We start from the raw sequence: 15,336 nt of genomic DNA on the forward strand, positions 1-15,336 counted from the left end.
GTTAATATTAATAATAATAATCGAGGCTAATACCCAAGGCACCACCTTAGGCCCAAATCATCTAGCCACTTTTAATGCCTTAAACAGGTGGCCGGGTTACAATGAGTAGGAGGGTGGAGGCCAGCCCTTCATGCCACGCGAGCCAACAGCTCCTCAATCGAAGTAATTAGTAATAAAAAAATTTGAAAATATTCGGCTTTATTTTGATTTCTATCTGCTTTCTTTAGAGTTGAGGACCTAGAGTAAGTTGAGAAATCCTCTCATGAACCTACACAAATTTGGACTTTAATCAGAAGTTTATATTATCTTTCTAATAGATAAATGGTATACTTCTGCTTTTATTTCAACGAAATATGGCAGTTGAGACGTATTCACATAACAAAGACGTCACAATGACGTAATTAAGAGAAAGCAGTGTGCTTGTCAAAAAAATAGAAAAGTGTGAAATTATAAATTATTGTTTCCCCCTTTTTCTAAAACCCAAGGCACCAATTTAGGCTCCAATGCAAATTTTAATGCCCTTAAGTCAGCTCGCCGGATTAAATTGAATAGGATGGTGGTGTCAAGCCTTTCAAGCCAAGCGAGCCAACAGCTCCCTACACTTACTATTACTAAAGATAATATAGACTTCGTATCCTAGATTCGAAATCACTATCTCGCGCGTTGTCAATAGCGTTTACCCACTTCCCACCGAAACAATTAGTTCCATAGTTACCATGGTAACCAATTATAGATAATACCACGGCCAAATTTGATGACGCGCTGTGGTTTTAAGATAACTAGCGTCACCGTGGTGGATGAAAATTGAAATTGAGTGATTCACAATAAATATGTAAGTACCTATTCCCTTTAAATCCAAGCTAACAACTTTATTTATGTGATACAAATGTAGACTTTGAGTACAAATAATTGCTAATCCAGAGACGCGTTTTAAGTTGAATAACGTATTCAGAGCTGTAGATTGAAATAGGACATACGCATTAATGAAGTGGGTGTTTGGTTGACTTCCTTTTTAGACCGCGCGGAGTCGGACACCGTATTTACGGCACTGCGCCTAATTACGACCAAAACAAGCCAATAACTTTGCGACTGACAAACTAGTTCAAGGGAAGGTTCGTGTCCACCACAGCGTGTCTTGGCAATCACCCAAATGTTCAAGGACTTACCAACCCAGGAATCTTCTACTTAGAAGTTTGGTAGGCGAAATCTTCAAGTATTGTTTTATCTCCCTTACAATATTGCAACAAAGTTAAATTCGTCTGCACAAACGCTTTTGTTGGCCAAGTTTTGAAGAACGACCAAATATTGAAATCTAATACTATTCTTACACATCCTTTTAATTACGCTAACTAAATGATAATATTAATTTTAAACACCTTTATTAATATAAATTGGCATATTTTGTAGTAGAAGAAGTATTTTTTTATGAAATACAACATAATTTCCATTGTCACAATTTTTCGCGGAGAGTTTGAACCAATGAGATAGAATAAATAGAGATCCAAATCCCCCTTCCAGGATCTACCGTTTCGCGGGACCGTATGTGTTGAGGTGGAGAGTTAGACCTAGTAAATGAACTTAATCAAATCATGTTGGCGCCATCGATCGTGGTATTCGAAAACTAAACCTTAACATATTTTGCAAAAGTGTCTGCTTACAGAAACAGATGGCGCCAAACGAAGTTACACGATTGGATAAAGTTGAAACTTAAACCTAATTCTCCTACTCAAATAAAACGTGTCCCGCAAATCCCAGATTTGTTTGGATCTCTATTTATTCTACCTCATTGGTTTGAACGTAAACACGACGTTTTATGGATGAAAGTCGAAAACTATGCTCATCAACTAAGTTGGCAAAAAAAATGTTGACTCGTGTTAATAGGCCTTTGCGACCGCGACTCGTGAAAAGTTACATCATTTGACTACTAAAAATCATTACGGGAATACCCGTGAGAAATTTAATGTAGCTGCAGCCAGTGGCGGCGTAAGGGGGGCGGGCGATGGGGGCAGTCCGCCCCGGGTACCAGGGTAGCCATGGGTGCCATCGGAGAAGCTCGAGGGGGGGAGGGGTGCAAATCAGAACGATTAAACTTGAAGAAGACGGACGTGAAAACTTCTGCACGGTCCTGGGGGGTGTCACAAAACACTGCCGCCGCCCCGGGGACCCAGCCTTCTTAAGCAGCCACTGGCTGCAGCTAATATTTAAAGTTCGCGTTTGTAAATTTTACAAGGGGTCTATTTGAGCGTTGTAGGCAACGATAAATCTGCATACATATCGCCTCTCCATTTACGCGTTGCGGATAGTTTGCGTCTTGATCAGTGTTGCCAAAATGATCATATATCTTTATCGTATATGAAATAGACGCTTCAATAAATCATCCTCCAATAAAATCGCCCAGAAGTAATATTTCCGAGAACCAGGATCTGCAAGTCACTATTTATATAAAGCTTGTTGAAATAATGTAAATTTTTTCAATTTTACGGCAACAACAATTAAGCATTCCCTTTTAACCAGGTAGCTTTTTTGACATATTCAGGCTTGGCAAAAACACGACGTTCTGTTTACAGGTGAAAAGTTTCCATTATTTCAACAAGCACTGTATAAACATTAGCTTGCAGGTCTTGGCTCTCGGAAATATTACTTCTTGGCGATTTCCTTTATTTAAGCGCCTATTTGCCAGGGTTGGACAAAAGTATATTGTTTTTAGTAGTCAGCCTGACTAGTGGGGGTAAAAATGGGGGTATAAAAACAAGAAGGACCGTCCCAATTTTAATTTACCCGTCAGAATTAAAATAGTAATTTATTATCACTTGAGTTACGCGACTTTGGTCAATCACAATTTTTTGAAATAAAATGGGATTGATGAATGATGAATTTATGATACGCCACATTTGCCATTATTTATTAATATTTAGGTAAATTTTTCACAAGTCAAATTGACTAGTCAGTCCCCCACATTTCGATTAATTTTACTAGTCAGAGCATTTATTTTAGTAGTCGAATACCGTGACTAGTGCCTTATTTCTGCAATAAACTTACAAAAATATAAGCAAACGATGCAAAAATTATTTTAAAATGCAAGTATCAATATTTATAAAGTCAAATTTACGAATAACGATGAGGAAAAACTAATAGCGTCTGCTTTAGCCGCTACCTATTTAAGTTTCGATGGCGAACTAAAGGGGGCGTAGCGATAGTTTTCAGTCGCGATACAGCAAAATAATACAACTTAAGCAGCAAACAGTGGAATACTATTCTTCAGTGTGCTAAAATTGTAACAACAATAACTCATTTCTACTGGATTATCGTTCAATTGGCTGTTACGCTATCGTGCGTGGTATCAAGGGTCATATTATCGTACGTAACTATAATTATCGTAAGGGTTGGCAACGCTGGGACTCTTGCCAAGGCCCGGATGATAACGTTTCGGGGGAATGTACTTGTAGATGTAGTGGGGAAAATGTCAATATTGAAATTGCCGATAAGCCTTGTTCCGTATTCTAGTACACGAGTGTTTTGAAATGTAGGCTTATCTTACGCGCGAGATTGCGGCCCACCTACCCCCCCCCCTTCTCAATTATTCCCCTATCAAACCTTTGCTACCGGAAATACAATATGGTTTAAATTGAACCTCTAGTTTGGCTTTAAGGGTATCGTGAAATAACATTATATGGTCTTTCAAATTAATAATTATTTTAAAATTTCCGTTCAACTATTTTTTAAAAAAAGTGAATATATTGTCAAAATTATAAAAAATAGAAAGAAATGAAACACAAGTTGTCATTAGTTAATTAAAAATAAGTACTTTAAATATAAAAGTAATACTATTTTAATTATAAGTATATTCAAAAAGTAAATACAGAAAAAATTGGTGGCTACTAAATTTGGTAAAAAAGATAATTTTCATAAAATATAAAGTAAATAATATTTCTTGAAATATAAATAAATATATAATATTATTAAATAACTGGTTAGTTAAATGTTAAAGTAAAGTTTATATTAAATAGCTGAAAATATTTCCATGGTCAATTGTCAACCTTTTCATCATTTACCGTTCGTCATAACATTATATCTCGACATTTGAAAAATAATCAAAGATATGAAGTTAGAAACGTTGAAAAAATTTCGTGGATATGATCCTTCCGGGAAGGAAACGAGAGCTAATTTAGCGTAATTCATTAAATTCATGAAATGCGGATTTACCTTCTGAGACAGCTTCGATGCGGGGCCCATCGTCGGAATGGGGAACCCCTGATCTCAAATTCATAGCCCCTCAAATCAAGCGACGTTTTACTTCTTTAAATAGGCAGATAAAATACACTCAGTCCTGAGCGAAAGACAATGTAACACCAACACTGATCAAAGTTCTACTTAAAAAGTCCGCTTAATTATAAAATTGCGAACACTGGCATAATCAAGACGGGGTCGATTCTAGTTTCATCAACGTATTGAACGAGATAGGAAATTCTCCAGAATATTTTTGAGGCCAGAGCCTCCAGACTCGATCTAAAAGGCCCGACCTAGCGCGCGTGCGTGGTGGAAGAGGGCCCGCGATCGATTGATACGTCACGAGTCGCGGCGGAGTTTCGGTCGCCATGGCAACCGGAAGGATTTTTCCCTCTTTTAGATTTTTCCCACTTCCTTTTCTCCGCATGCTCTCGACCGGCCGGGGGGGGGGGGGGCTGGCTTTGACGTCATGGAAGCGTGGGGGTTTGTTGGGACGAGTTATCCCGAAGGAGCCGATAAAAGGAAGCTGCGAGCAGAGGGGGGGGGGGCTAAAACAATATTAGAAATCCTCTCTTTGGTCCGTGTGCCGTTGACGATGGAGTCTTGGCCTTGCTTCGATGGAGGGGGTTTGTACGTCTTTCAGTTTTGATTGATTAGAACCGATTATTTGATAAACCGGGGGAAGTTTCGAGGATTTAATGTTGAAGGGGGTGATTGGAGATGAACCGAATTAAGAGATTGCCCCTGAGCTCTCTTTAGAATATTGAGAAAGGTAATAGCATAAGTTTATAATATTATTCCATAAGTCTGTCCCTTTGGGGAATATTTTACTGAGAGCTAGTCACGGAGTGACGTCATCACAAGAAGGAAATCTCCCCCTAGCTTCTTACTGGTTATTTTTTAATTAACACAATTGTTAATTACCATTACTTAATTTTTTAAAGAACCAATTTCAAAAATAAAAGGTCTAAAACTTACTAAGCCTAATCATTTAACCGACAACAACGGCGCCATTTTGTCAAAATTGAACTACGTCGGATATGAACTTCAGCGACGCCAAGTTTGTCCACATTGAACTAAAATGAACCGTGATTTTCCTATTCCCAGTATTCAGGCGTACTTTTTAAAGCCTGAACAGTGAGTCCCCTTAGATTCTTGGTCCATGATGGCGCTAGTTACGTTAAAAACATCTCATAGGCTACGTGTGACGCGTTAGCAAGCGGTCGCAAAATGAAGCCCGTCATGCAGTCGGTCTCGTAAATAGTTCTCAGTAGAACTTTTGCATATGAAGAATAAGAAGTGTCACACTTATGTAATAATATTATACACTTATGGTAATAGGGATAATACTACTGATATATATTGTAAAATTTCTTTCGAATAACCTTTGTTTAGAGCTGGATGAATTTGAAACCACGAAATAATCGTAAAGATAGCATTCTTGTATTGAATTAATTTATCTGGTCTGAGTGCTCTGGCTATTGGTTTCAATGTATTTTCTCTATTCTATTGGATTTTGAGTAGCTCGAAGTGTTTTTACGGTACAACTCCAAGTAAGATTGGTGTAAATGGACTTACAGGTCTGCTACTCGATCTAGAATACGTAGAAACGTGCTGGAGTTGTAAAATGAACTGTAAAATGCCAAACGGTATTTGAGAATGAAAGTTGGGTTATATATATATTTTTTTATTAATATGAATCTCAATAAAATATTTATCCATTGATCTCAAATAAAGAACCGTGAAAAAAATCTGGGGCGTTGGAGAAATTCCAGAAACGTTTCAGAAATCTTAAAATGAAATAAAACATAATTCGTAAAATCCGGGTTAATCAATAAATCAGATTTAAAACATCTAAAAAAAACTTTAAAAAACCAAATCTCAAATTGTATTTTAAAAGCTCAAATTGATTTTAATATCTCAAATTGAATTTTAAAATCTCCAACTGTTTTTTAAAATCTCAAATTGAATTTTAAAATCTCAAATTGTATTTTAAAATCTCAAATTGTATTTTAAAATCTCAAATTTAATTTTTAAATCTCAAATTGTATTTTAAATCTCAGATTAAATTTTTAAATCTCAGATTAAATTTTTAAATCTCAGATTAAATTTTTAAATCTCAAATTGTATTGTAAATCTCAAATTGTATTTTAAAATCTCAAATTTAATTTTTAAATCTCAAATTGTATTTTAAATCTCAGATTAAATTTTAAAATCTCAAATTGTATTGTAAATCTCAAATTGTATTGTAAATCTCAAATTGTATTGTAAATCTCAAATTGTATTTTAAATCTCAAATTGTATTGTAAATCTCAAATTGTATTTTAAATCCCAAATTGTATTTTAAAATCTCATAGGGATACGCTGTGTAATTTTTCATAAAACCAATAGTCTGTAAAGGGAAACTTAGAAGTGGTGACATCGCGTTCGACCTCTTGGGATAGTAATATTGCCTTAGGAGTCCCTAATATCTCTTTCGGGACAATGCACTCCCTCTCATCTAAAACGAATCCCGAAGGCCAAGAAATCTTTCTATTCCTTACGCTTTTGGTCTTAGGTAAGCGTTGATTCGTGATGCGGTAATTGACTCCTACGCGAATAATTTAGTATTCATTTTTCTATTTTTATTCGCAACCGAGCATATTAATCTTGGAGATTGTATTCCTTTCCGCCTCCCCCCGAGCCTCCTGTTTGTCGACTTACCAATGACCCGTACATCTCATTTCTTAACTACCGGAAAACATTTTTCTTTGTGGGCTGGATAACTGACATCCACTCCATTATGATTATTGTAATAGGATGATAAGTAAAATTTTTCGGAAACTACACGTATTTACCATCACTTACTTTCGTATAAGCAGGCTTATTGATTTAAATTACAAATTAAAAAACTAATTTAAATTTCAATTTAAAAAACTGATTTAAATTACAATTTAAAAAACTGATTTAAATTACAATTTAAAAAACTGATTTAAATTACAATTTAAAAAACTGATTTAAATTACAAATTAAAAAACTAATTTAAATTTCAATTTAAAAAACTGATTTAAATTACAATTTAAAAAACTAATTTAAATTACAATTTAAAAAACTGATTTAAATTACAAATTAAAAAACTAATTTAAATTACAAATTAAAAAACTAATTTAAATTTCAATTTAAAAAACTGATTTAAATTACAATTTAAAAAACTGATTTAAATTACAATTTAAAAAACTGATTTAAATTACAATTTAAAAAACTGATTTAAATTACAAATTAAAAAACTAATTTAAATTTAAATTTAAAAAACTGATTTAAATTACAATTTAAAAAACTGATTTAAATTACAATTTAAAAAACTAATTTAAATTACAATTTAAAAAACTGATTTAAATTACAAATTAAAAAACTAATTTAAATTACAAATTAAAAAACTAATTTAAATTTCAATTTAAAAAACTGATTTAAATTACAATTTAAAAAAATTGATTTAAATTACAATTTAAAAAACTGATTTAAATTACAATTTAAAAAACTGATTTAAATTACAAATTAAAAAACTAATTTAAATTTCAATTTAAAAAACTGATTTAAATTACAATTTAAAAAACTAATTTAAATTACAATTTAAAAAACTGATTTAAATTACAAATTAAAAAACTAATTTAAATTACAAATTAAAAAACTAATTTAAATTTCAATTTAAAAAACTGATTTAAATTACAATTTAAAAAACTGATTTAAATTACAATTTAAAAAACTGATTTAAATTACAAATTAAAAAACTAATTTAAATTTCAATTTAAAAAACTGATTTAAATTACAATTTAAAAAACTGATTTAAATTACAATTTAAAAAACTAATTTAAATTACAATTTAAAAAACTGATTTAAATTACAAATTAAAAAACTAATTTAAATTACAAATTAAAAAACTAATTTAAATTTCAATTTAAAAAACTGATTTAAATTACAATTTAAAAAACTGATTTAAATTACAATTTAAAAAACTGATTTAAATTACAATTTAAAAAACTGATTTAAATTACTATTTATAACCTGTTTTAAATTACTATTTATAACCTGATTTAAATTACAATTTAAAAAACTGATTTAAATTACTGTTTAAAAAGTTTATTTAAAATATTTATTTAAATTACTATTTAAAACGTTTACTTAAATAACTATTTAAAACGTTTATTTAAATAACTATTTAAAACGTTTATTTAAATAACTATTTAAAACGTTTACTTAAATAACTATTTAAAACGTTTACTTAAATAACTATTTAAAACGTTTATATAAATTACTATTTAAAACTGATTTAAATTACTACTTAAAACTGATTTAAATTACAATTTAAAACTGATTTTAATTACAATTTAAAACTGATTTAAATTACTATTTAAAAAGTTTATGTAAATTACTATTTAAAACGTTTATTTAAATTGCTATTCAAAAAGTTTATTTAAATTACTATTTAAAAAGTTTATTTAAATTACTATTTAAAAAGTTTATTTAAATTACTATTTAAAACTGATTCAAATTACTATTTATAACGGATTTAATTTACTATTTAAAACTGATTTAAATTTCAATTTAAAAAATTTGTTTAAATTACTACTTAAAAAAATTATTTAAATTACTATTTATAACCTGTTTTAAATTACTATTTATAACCTGTTTTAAATTACTATTTATAACCTGTTTTAAATTACTATTTATAACCTGTTTTAAATTACTATTTATAACCTGTTTTAAATTACTATTTATAACCTGTTTTAAATTACTATTTATAACCTGTTTTAAATTACTATTTATAACCTGTTTTAAATTACTATTTATAACCTGTTTTAAATTACTATTTATAACCTGTTTTAAATTACTATTTATAACCTGTTTTAAATTACTATTTATAACCTGTTTTAAATTACTATTTATAACCTGTTTTAAATTACTATTTATAACCTGTTTTAAATTACTATTTATAACGGATTTAATTTACTATTTAAAACTGATTTAAATTTCAATTTAAAAAATTTGTTTAAATTACTACTTAAAAAAATTATTTAAATTACTATTTATAACCTGTTTTAAATTACTATTTATAACCTGTTTTAAATTACTATTTATAACCTGTTTTAAATTACTATTTATAACCTGTTTTAAATTACTATTTATAACCTGTTTTAAATTACTATTTATAACCTGTTTTAAATTACTATTTATAACCTGTTTTAAATTACTATTTATAACCTGTTTTAAATTACCAATTAAAAACTGATTTAAATTTCTATTTAAAAAATTATTTTGTCTATTAAAAATTTATATAAATAGTTTTTAAACATCTAATAACCCCTTTTCCTGTTTAATTTATGAGTGCTTGTATCGGTATCGTTAATTCAAATTAATCTTAAATAAATTTAAATTACTACCAATTTCATTTCAATTTCTTTGTCACACTTAAAATATTTCATAAAATCACTTAAGTTCACTAAGCTTTTTAAACCAATGAATAAATTATTTTATTTCGTTTTAAATTAATTTAAATCAACAGCCCTAATAATAATGATTTCATACCAGTAGAAAGGATTTTTTTTTATAATAACTGCTTATTAAATTCTCCAACAAAGTTCCTTCACAAAAGGCTTTAAAACGCGTTCTTTTATTGCGATAATACTTCATTTTTTAAAGCGAGGCTTTTTATTTATTTTCCGCTTTGTTAAGGCAGGTCATCGTGCCGATATGGGTCAGGTATACGGTACTATTTCATCCGTCGGAAGATCCATTTTTCTCCAAAGTACCGTGCTTTAGGATTCTAAATCTTCAGCCCAACCAGAATTGACGTCGCTTCGTTCGAAGGGGGCATTTTCTCGCGAAAACATTTTCCCTCTATCTTCATTCGAATTCTTTCGTACGCGGAACAGAATCGAAATAATACTTCTCGAAATTGGCGATGGATGGCGCTGCGAATCGCGTGCCCTCCCTTTTGGAGGGATTTCTCCTCGAAGACGAGGCTTAACGTAACTTCAAATATTGATAATTTTTTTTTGAGCCATATGAAATTGCTCCGCGAAATAGGTTAGGACCTACATCAAATTCAATTGGTTTCGCTCTCCCATCAGAGCACTTCAGCTACGTCGCATCTAGCATCTAGTAATATTTTTCGGTCAACCTTTTAAGCTTCGGGTTGAGTGGCGTAAAGAAGGCCAAGGCTTAACGAAAACTTCGTATTTTTTGCGTCAAAGGGAAAGCGTCTAGGCTCTACGGAAAGTTAGCTACCGAGGCTTAGAAAATCTGAATGTCAGATTTCTTAATCAAAGAGGACGGCGGAAGAGGGGGAAGGGGTAAAGTTTCTTCTTCTTCCTTTAAGCTTCTTTCGCCATCTTTTGTCAAGTTGGGGAAATAAAAATATTTTTCTTTGGCGCGTTTTCAGATGGCGTGGGAGAATGGAACGGTCGGCGATCGTCGTATAAAAAGGAAAGGAGCCCGTCGCCGGGTTTCAATCGTCGCTTTAAACTTTCTTTTAGAATGTATGTCTGACGTTTCCCAAATAAACGCGTCACGGCACAGAAGTAATATATTTATTTTTCACGTAGAGTTTGAACATATAGGGTTACACCGGGAAAAACACAGTTTAAAGAGCTTTTGGCCTTCCATATATACATTATGGAGGCTCACATAATTTTACATTTCTGTGACGTTTTCCTTTCCTCTCTCGTACTATGGTGGCCGCTGATCGTCTCAATATAGTCCCTGAGTATAATTATATGTATTCTTGTTTTACCAAAAGATATGGTAAATGGCACCATGGACCAACAATCTAAGGGGACTCACTGTTCCAGATATTTGGACACGGTAGGCGTGTCCTACATCGGAAGGCTTACTAAGCTACACCAGCCGCTTCGAAGGGCCTCAAAAACTCGGTTCAACTATCACTACGAGAGGCTTAGTCGGGGCTTAGCCGACAGTACTGGCGAGAAAGTTAGGTTAGGCTTAGTGCATTTAATTTTTAAGTTTAGAAATGTAATGGATTCCAGTTAATTTGATTAAAAAATACCTCAGCCCAAAATCGTTTTTTTTAAATTCCACTTTATAATTTCTTAAAATATTAAAAACACTAAATTTCATGAAATCTTTCAAAGAATCAGGGAAAACATTAAAACGAGGTTATTTGATTAAAAAATTATTTAGGACACCCTTGAAATCTGGGATTTTCAAAAATCCTAAAAATTTTTAGGTGTAAAAATAAAAAATATCCAGCGAAAATTATAAAAAAGATATATTAGTTTTAACAAATCTGACATTTTTCATGTTTCTTTTTATCTGACTCTACGTATATGCAATTATCACTGACATCAAAAACAAGATTTTAAAATTAAATTGCTTAGGCGAGTCTTGGCAAATAGAAGTAGGTCAAGGCGTCTGTTTTTGCATTATCTTTTTTGAAACGTTGGAGTTGAAGGTTCCCCTCCCACCCCCCAAATTTTACCGAACTAACGAAGGATAATACAACGTGAGTTATAGTTGTCTGCCGCGCCGAAACTACTTAGCGAAATTGGCTTTGATCCAACTGTTTTCTATAGGAGGTCTTTGCGAAATCCTATCCGATCTATAGGAGAGGCCTCCCTCGCCTGGTGGGCAGCTTCTCCCTGAACACTGGTGTCGGACGTGCCGAACACTTCTACAGGCGCGATCTGGCCTATTTTTGGCTTACATTGCGAAACTAACAAAATGTAATTTCCAACTTAAATTTACATACGAAAATTATGGTTTTATGTAATTTTCATCAAAACTCTGAACGCTTTAGTACTTTTCCGACCACTAGATGGTCCCAGGGGACTGTACGAAACCGTCACTCAATCAAGTTTGCGTTTACTGTCTAATGGTTCACTTTATCAGAAAACACCATATGATAAAGACGTGAACCTGCGTTATCTGACGCTAGATGAGGGATTTGTACCAGGAATGAGGAATTTTAATCCATTATTAGACTAAGCTTTACACTTTGAGACTTAATTGATAAAAAGAATAAAGAATTTAGTATTTATTTATTTTTTAAATCGCTATTTCGTGCCATTATGAACGCCTAGAATTAACTAAGAAATATGTGCTATAACATCGTCCTCTGCTGACATCACCTAATACTTCTCACAATGTTTGTAGCGCCATCTGGAAAATGCAAAAGCGGGATATTTTTACCCCGAAATGTCAAAAATAATAATAATAAATATAATAATTAATAATACTAAATATTAATAATAATAAATTATAATAATAAATAATTACCTTAACTTAAGGTTGTTAATTTTCCGGAAAAATAAAATGCGGAAAAATTTCCAGAAACGTTTCCGGAAAATTTTCCGAATTGTGGAAAATTTTCCGCAAATCGGAAAAATTAAAAATTGAAACAAAGGGTTTTTAACTTTTTATCGATATAAAATGTCTAATATCAGTAAACATACTACAAAACATTAATAGTGTTACATTGTTAATCAGTTTAAATTAGTCTAGACGTTTAGTTTTACTTTCAGATTCGAAAAAATGAGGCGAATGTGCCGCTTTGTTTAAATTTTCAAACAATATATTAGACTAATCTTGGAATGAAAACTTTTTTTTATTTTTTTTCGGAAAAATACGGAAAATTTTCCGGAAAAGAGGCCTCAGTCATTTTCCGGAAATTTTAACGCGGAAAATTTTCCTTCTTACAACACTACTTAAACTTCCAATAGATAATAATGTTTTTCCGGATGATAATTTCCATATGAAATGGAAAGTCCTAAAAATACTGTTTGTCGGTGGTATATATGATAAAAATTCTAAAATTCAAAATCCATTTAAAGTTAAATAATTATTAGCTCCAGAATTAAGAGCAGTAAATAGAATATATATACAAGAACCAAAACGTACATTCAGGGGTTTTTTAAATAAGAAAGTAATTAAGAATTTGGAGTATAGAGAATTTAAAAATATAATATTTTTACCAGTACAATTTCAACCAAATTTGTTCACCGAATTAAATAAAAATGATCATAAAAAATTTATAAATCCAATTACGGTTAATGTAAAAGAAAAACTGTCAAATATATTTTAAGTAGGGATATCTAGTGAGTCTGAAAATATAAATTTTAAAATAGTCTGGAAAAATTATTTTAATGGGAAAGTAAATAATGTTCTGTGGCGTATTTGAACATGTTCCATTATTACTCCAAATATTGCATCTCATATTTTCGGAATACACAGAAAGACGACTTAAAACATGTTTTTTTAAATGTGAAATTACCTAGAAATTTCTAAAACAAATGAACCAAACTTTGAAATTTTAAACTAATTTTATTGGTTTTAAACCTGCAACAACGACCCCCTTTTCAAAATTGAGTGTATATTAATATCAATCTTAAAGTTATCAATCTAATACACTTATCATGAATTAATGAATAGTAGCAATGGAAATCCGGAAGTTAAATTATACGAGTTCTTTAAGAACAAATTATTTCATGTGCTACGCAAAACGACACGAACTCTCAATAATAGATGAAATAATTCGATCTAAGGTAGTGAAATTGAAAATTGAAAAAATTGTTAGCGGTTTTTGATGTTTTTTATCTTCTAATTTTTTATTTGTATTTTATTACGGTTTTTGTTTCCTTTCTTTTATGTAACTTTTTAGTTTGGAAATAAATGTCTACCTGATAGATCAGGTAGGTCTAAAAAAATAATAATAAATATTAATAATAATAAATAATAATAATAAATAATAATAAATATTAATAATTATAAATAATAATAATAAATAATAATAATAAATATTAATAATAATAAATAATAATAATAAATATTAATAATAAATAATAATAAATATTAATAATAAATAATAATAATAATAAATAATAATAAATATTAATAATAATAAATAATAATAATAAATAATAATAATAAATAATAATAATAAATAATAATAATAAATAATAATAATAAATAATAATAATAATAAATAATAATAATAAATAATAATAATAAATAATAAATAATAATTATAAATAATAATGCTAATAAATATTAATATTAATAATAAATAATAATGTTAAAAATAATAATAATAATAAATAATAATGCTAATAAATATTAATAATAATAAATAATAATGATAATAAATATTAATAATAATAAATAATGATGCTAATAAATATTAATAATAATAAATAATAATGATAATAAATATTAATAATAATAAATAATGATGCTAATAAATATTAATAATAATAAATAATAATGATAATAAATATTAATAATAAATTATAATTTATAGACGGCTATTTTCACGGCTATTTGAAAATGTAGACACTAGAGGGCGTCAGTAAATTCCCAGTGTTCGTGAAGTATAACTTCATGGTGGCAGCATTTAACAATTTCATAGCTCTTAGCTACTTCTAGGCGTTCTTGATATCACCTTTAATATTTTAGAAATAAATTAGAGAATATCGAACGCGCAGCATACCGCAATTTCGTAAACCACGCAAGAAATTTCGCGAAAAAAACTCGAGTTTTCGACGTAACGTTCTATCAATGGAACCCAGTAAATATTCAAGCTTTGAAATTCGGGATACAAAACCGAACCCCGGATTTCCCTACAGTCCCATAAAATACGACATCCCGAAAAGCTCCGTAAAAAATTCACCTTTGTCGGGTAGATAATTTGTACGCGTGACAAAGCCATTGTCCAATTCAATCTCAACATTTTGACGTCGTCCGCAACTACATTACCTCTATAGTTCCTATGGAAAGGACAAAAGGCGTAGCGCACCTGTCCTTGAAAGCCTCGAAGAATCCATCGATTTTCCTTCAACCTATTTTGGCCCCGAGACTTTTCATTTTGATGATATCGCCGACCCTTCCCTAAAATGTAATAAGAAAACACCAAAGAGTTTTTCCCTCGGTTCCTCACCGTCGAATTCTCCGGCTATTAAGCTTTAAAAGGCAAAAGCCTTTTGCTATAGCCGAGAAAGTTTCGAACTCTGGTTCGCTGGGCTGACTCCCAGCCAAGGCCTGGCGTGGATGCGAAATTTCATTAAAATTTTATCTTTTTTATCACGCTTCCCGGGAAGTCATAGGGGAGCTTTAAGCGCG

General features: G+C 30.5%; 1 protein-coding gene across 2 annotated transcripts in view; it reads right to left on the reverse strand.

Moving 5' to 3' along the window:
• Syt4 (Synaptotagmin 4) overlaps positions 1-15,336 on the reverse strand; it is a 44,526-nt gene that overhangs the window by 12,746 nt on the left and 16,444 nt on the right. Inside the window, exon 1 of one of the 2 annotated variants that reach the window (XM_090175209.1) lies at positions 4,204-4,459. The exons of the other annotated variant lie outside the window; for it this stretch is intronic. Coding sequence (XP_090031335.1) covers positions 4,204-4,267 — 64 coding nt within the window. The 5' untranslated portion in view covers positions 4,268-4,459. Of the gene's footprint in view, positions 1-4,203; positions 4,460-15,336 lie in introns of those variants that run through there. 2 annotated transcript variants of the gene reach the window in all.

This window comes from Leiobunum rupestre, chromosome 5 (assembly GCF_980474605.1).
Source record: "Leiobunum rupestre chromosome 5, qqLeiRupe1.1.hap1, whole genome shotgun sequence".
Lineage (NCBI taxonomy): Eukaryota > Metazoa > Arthropoda > Arachnida > Opiliones > Sclerosomatidae > Leiobunum > Leiobunum rupestre.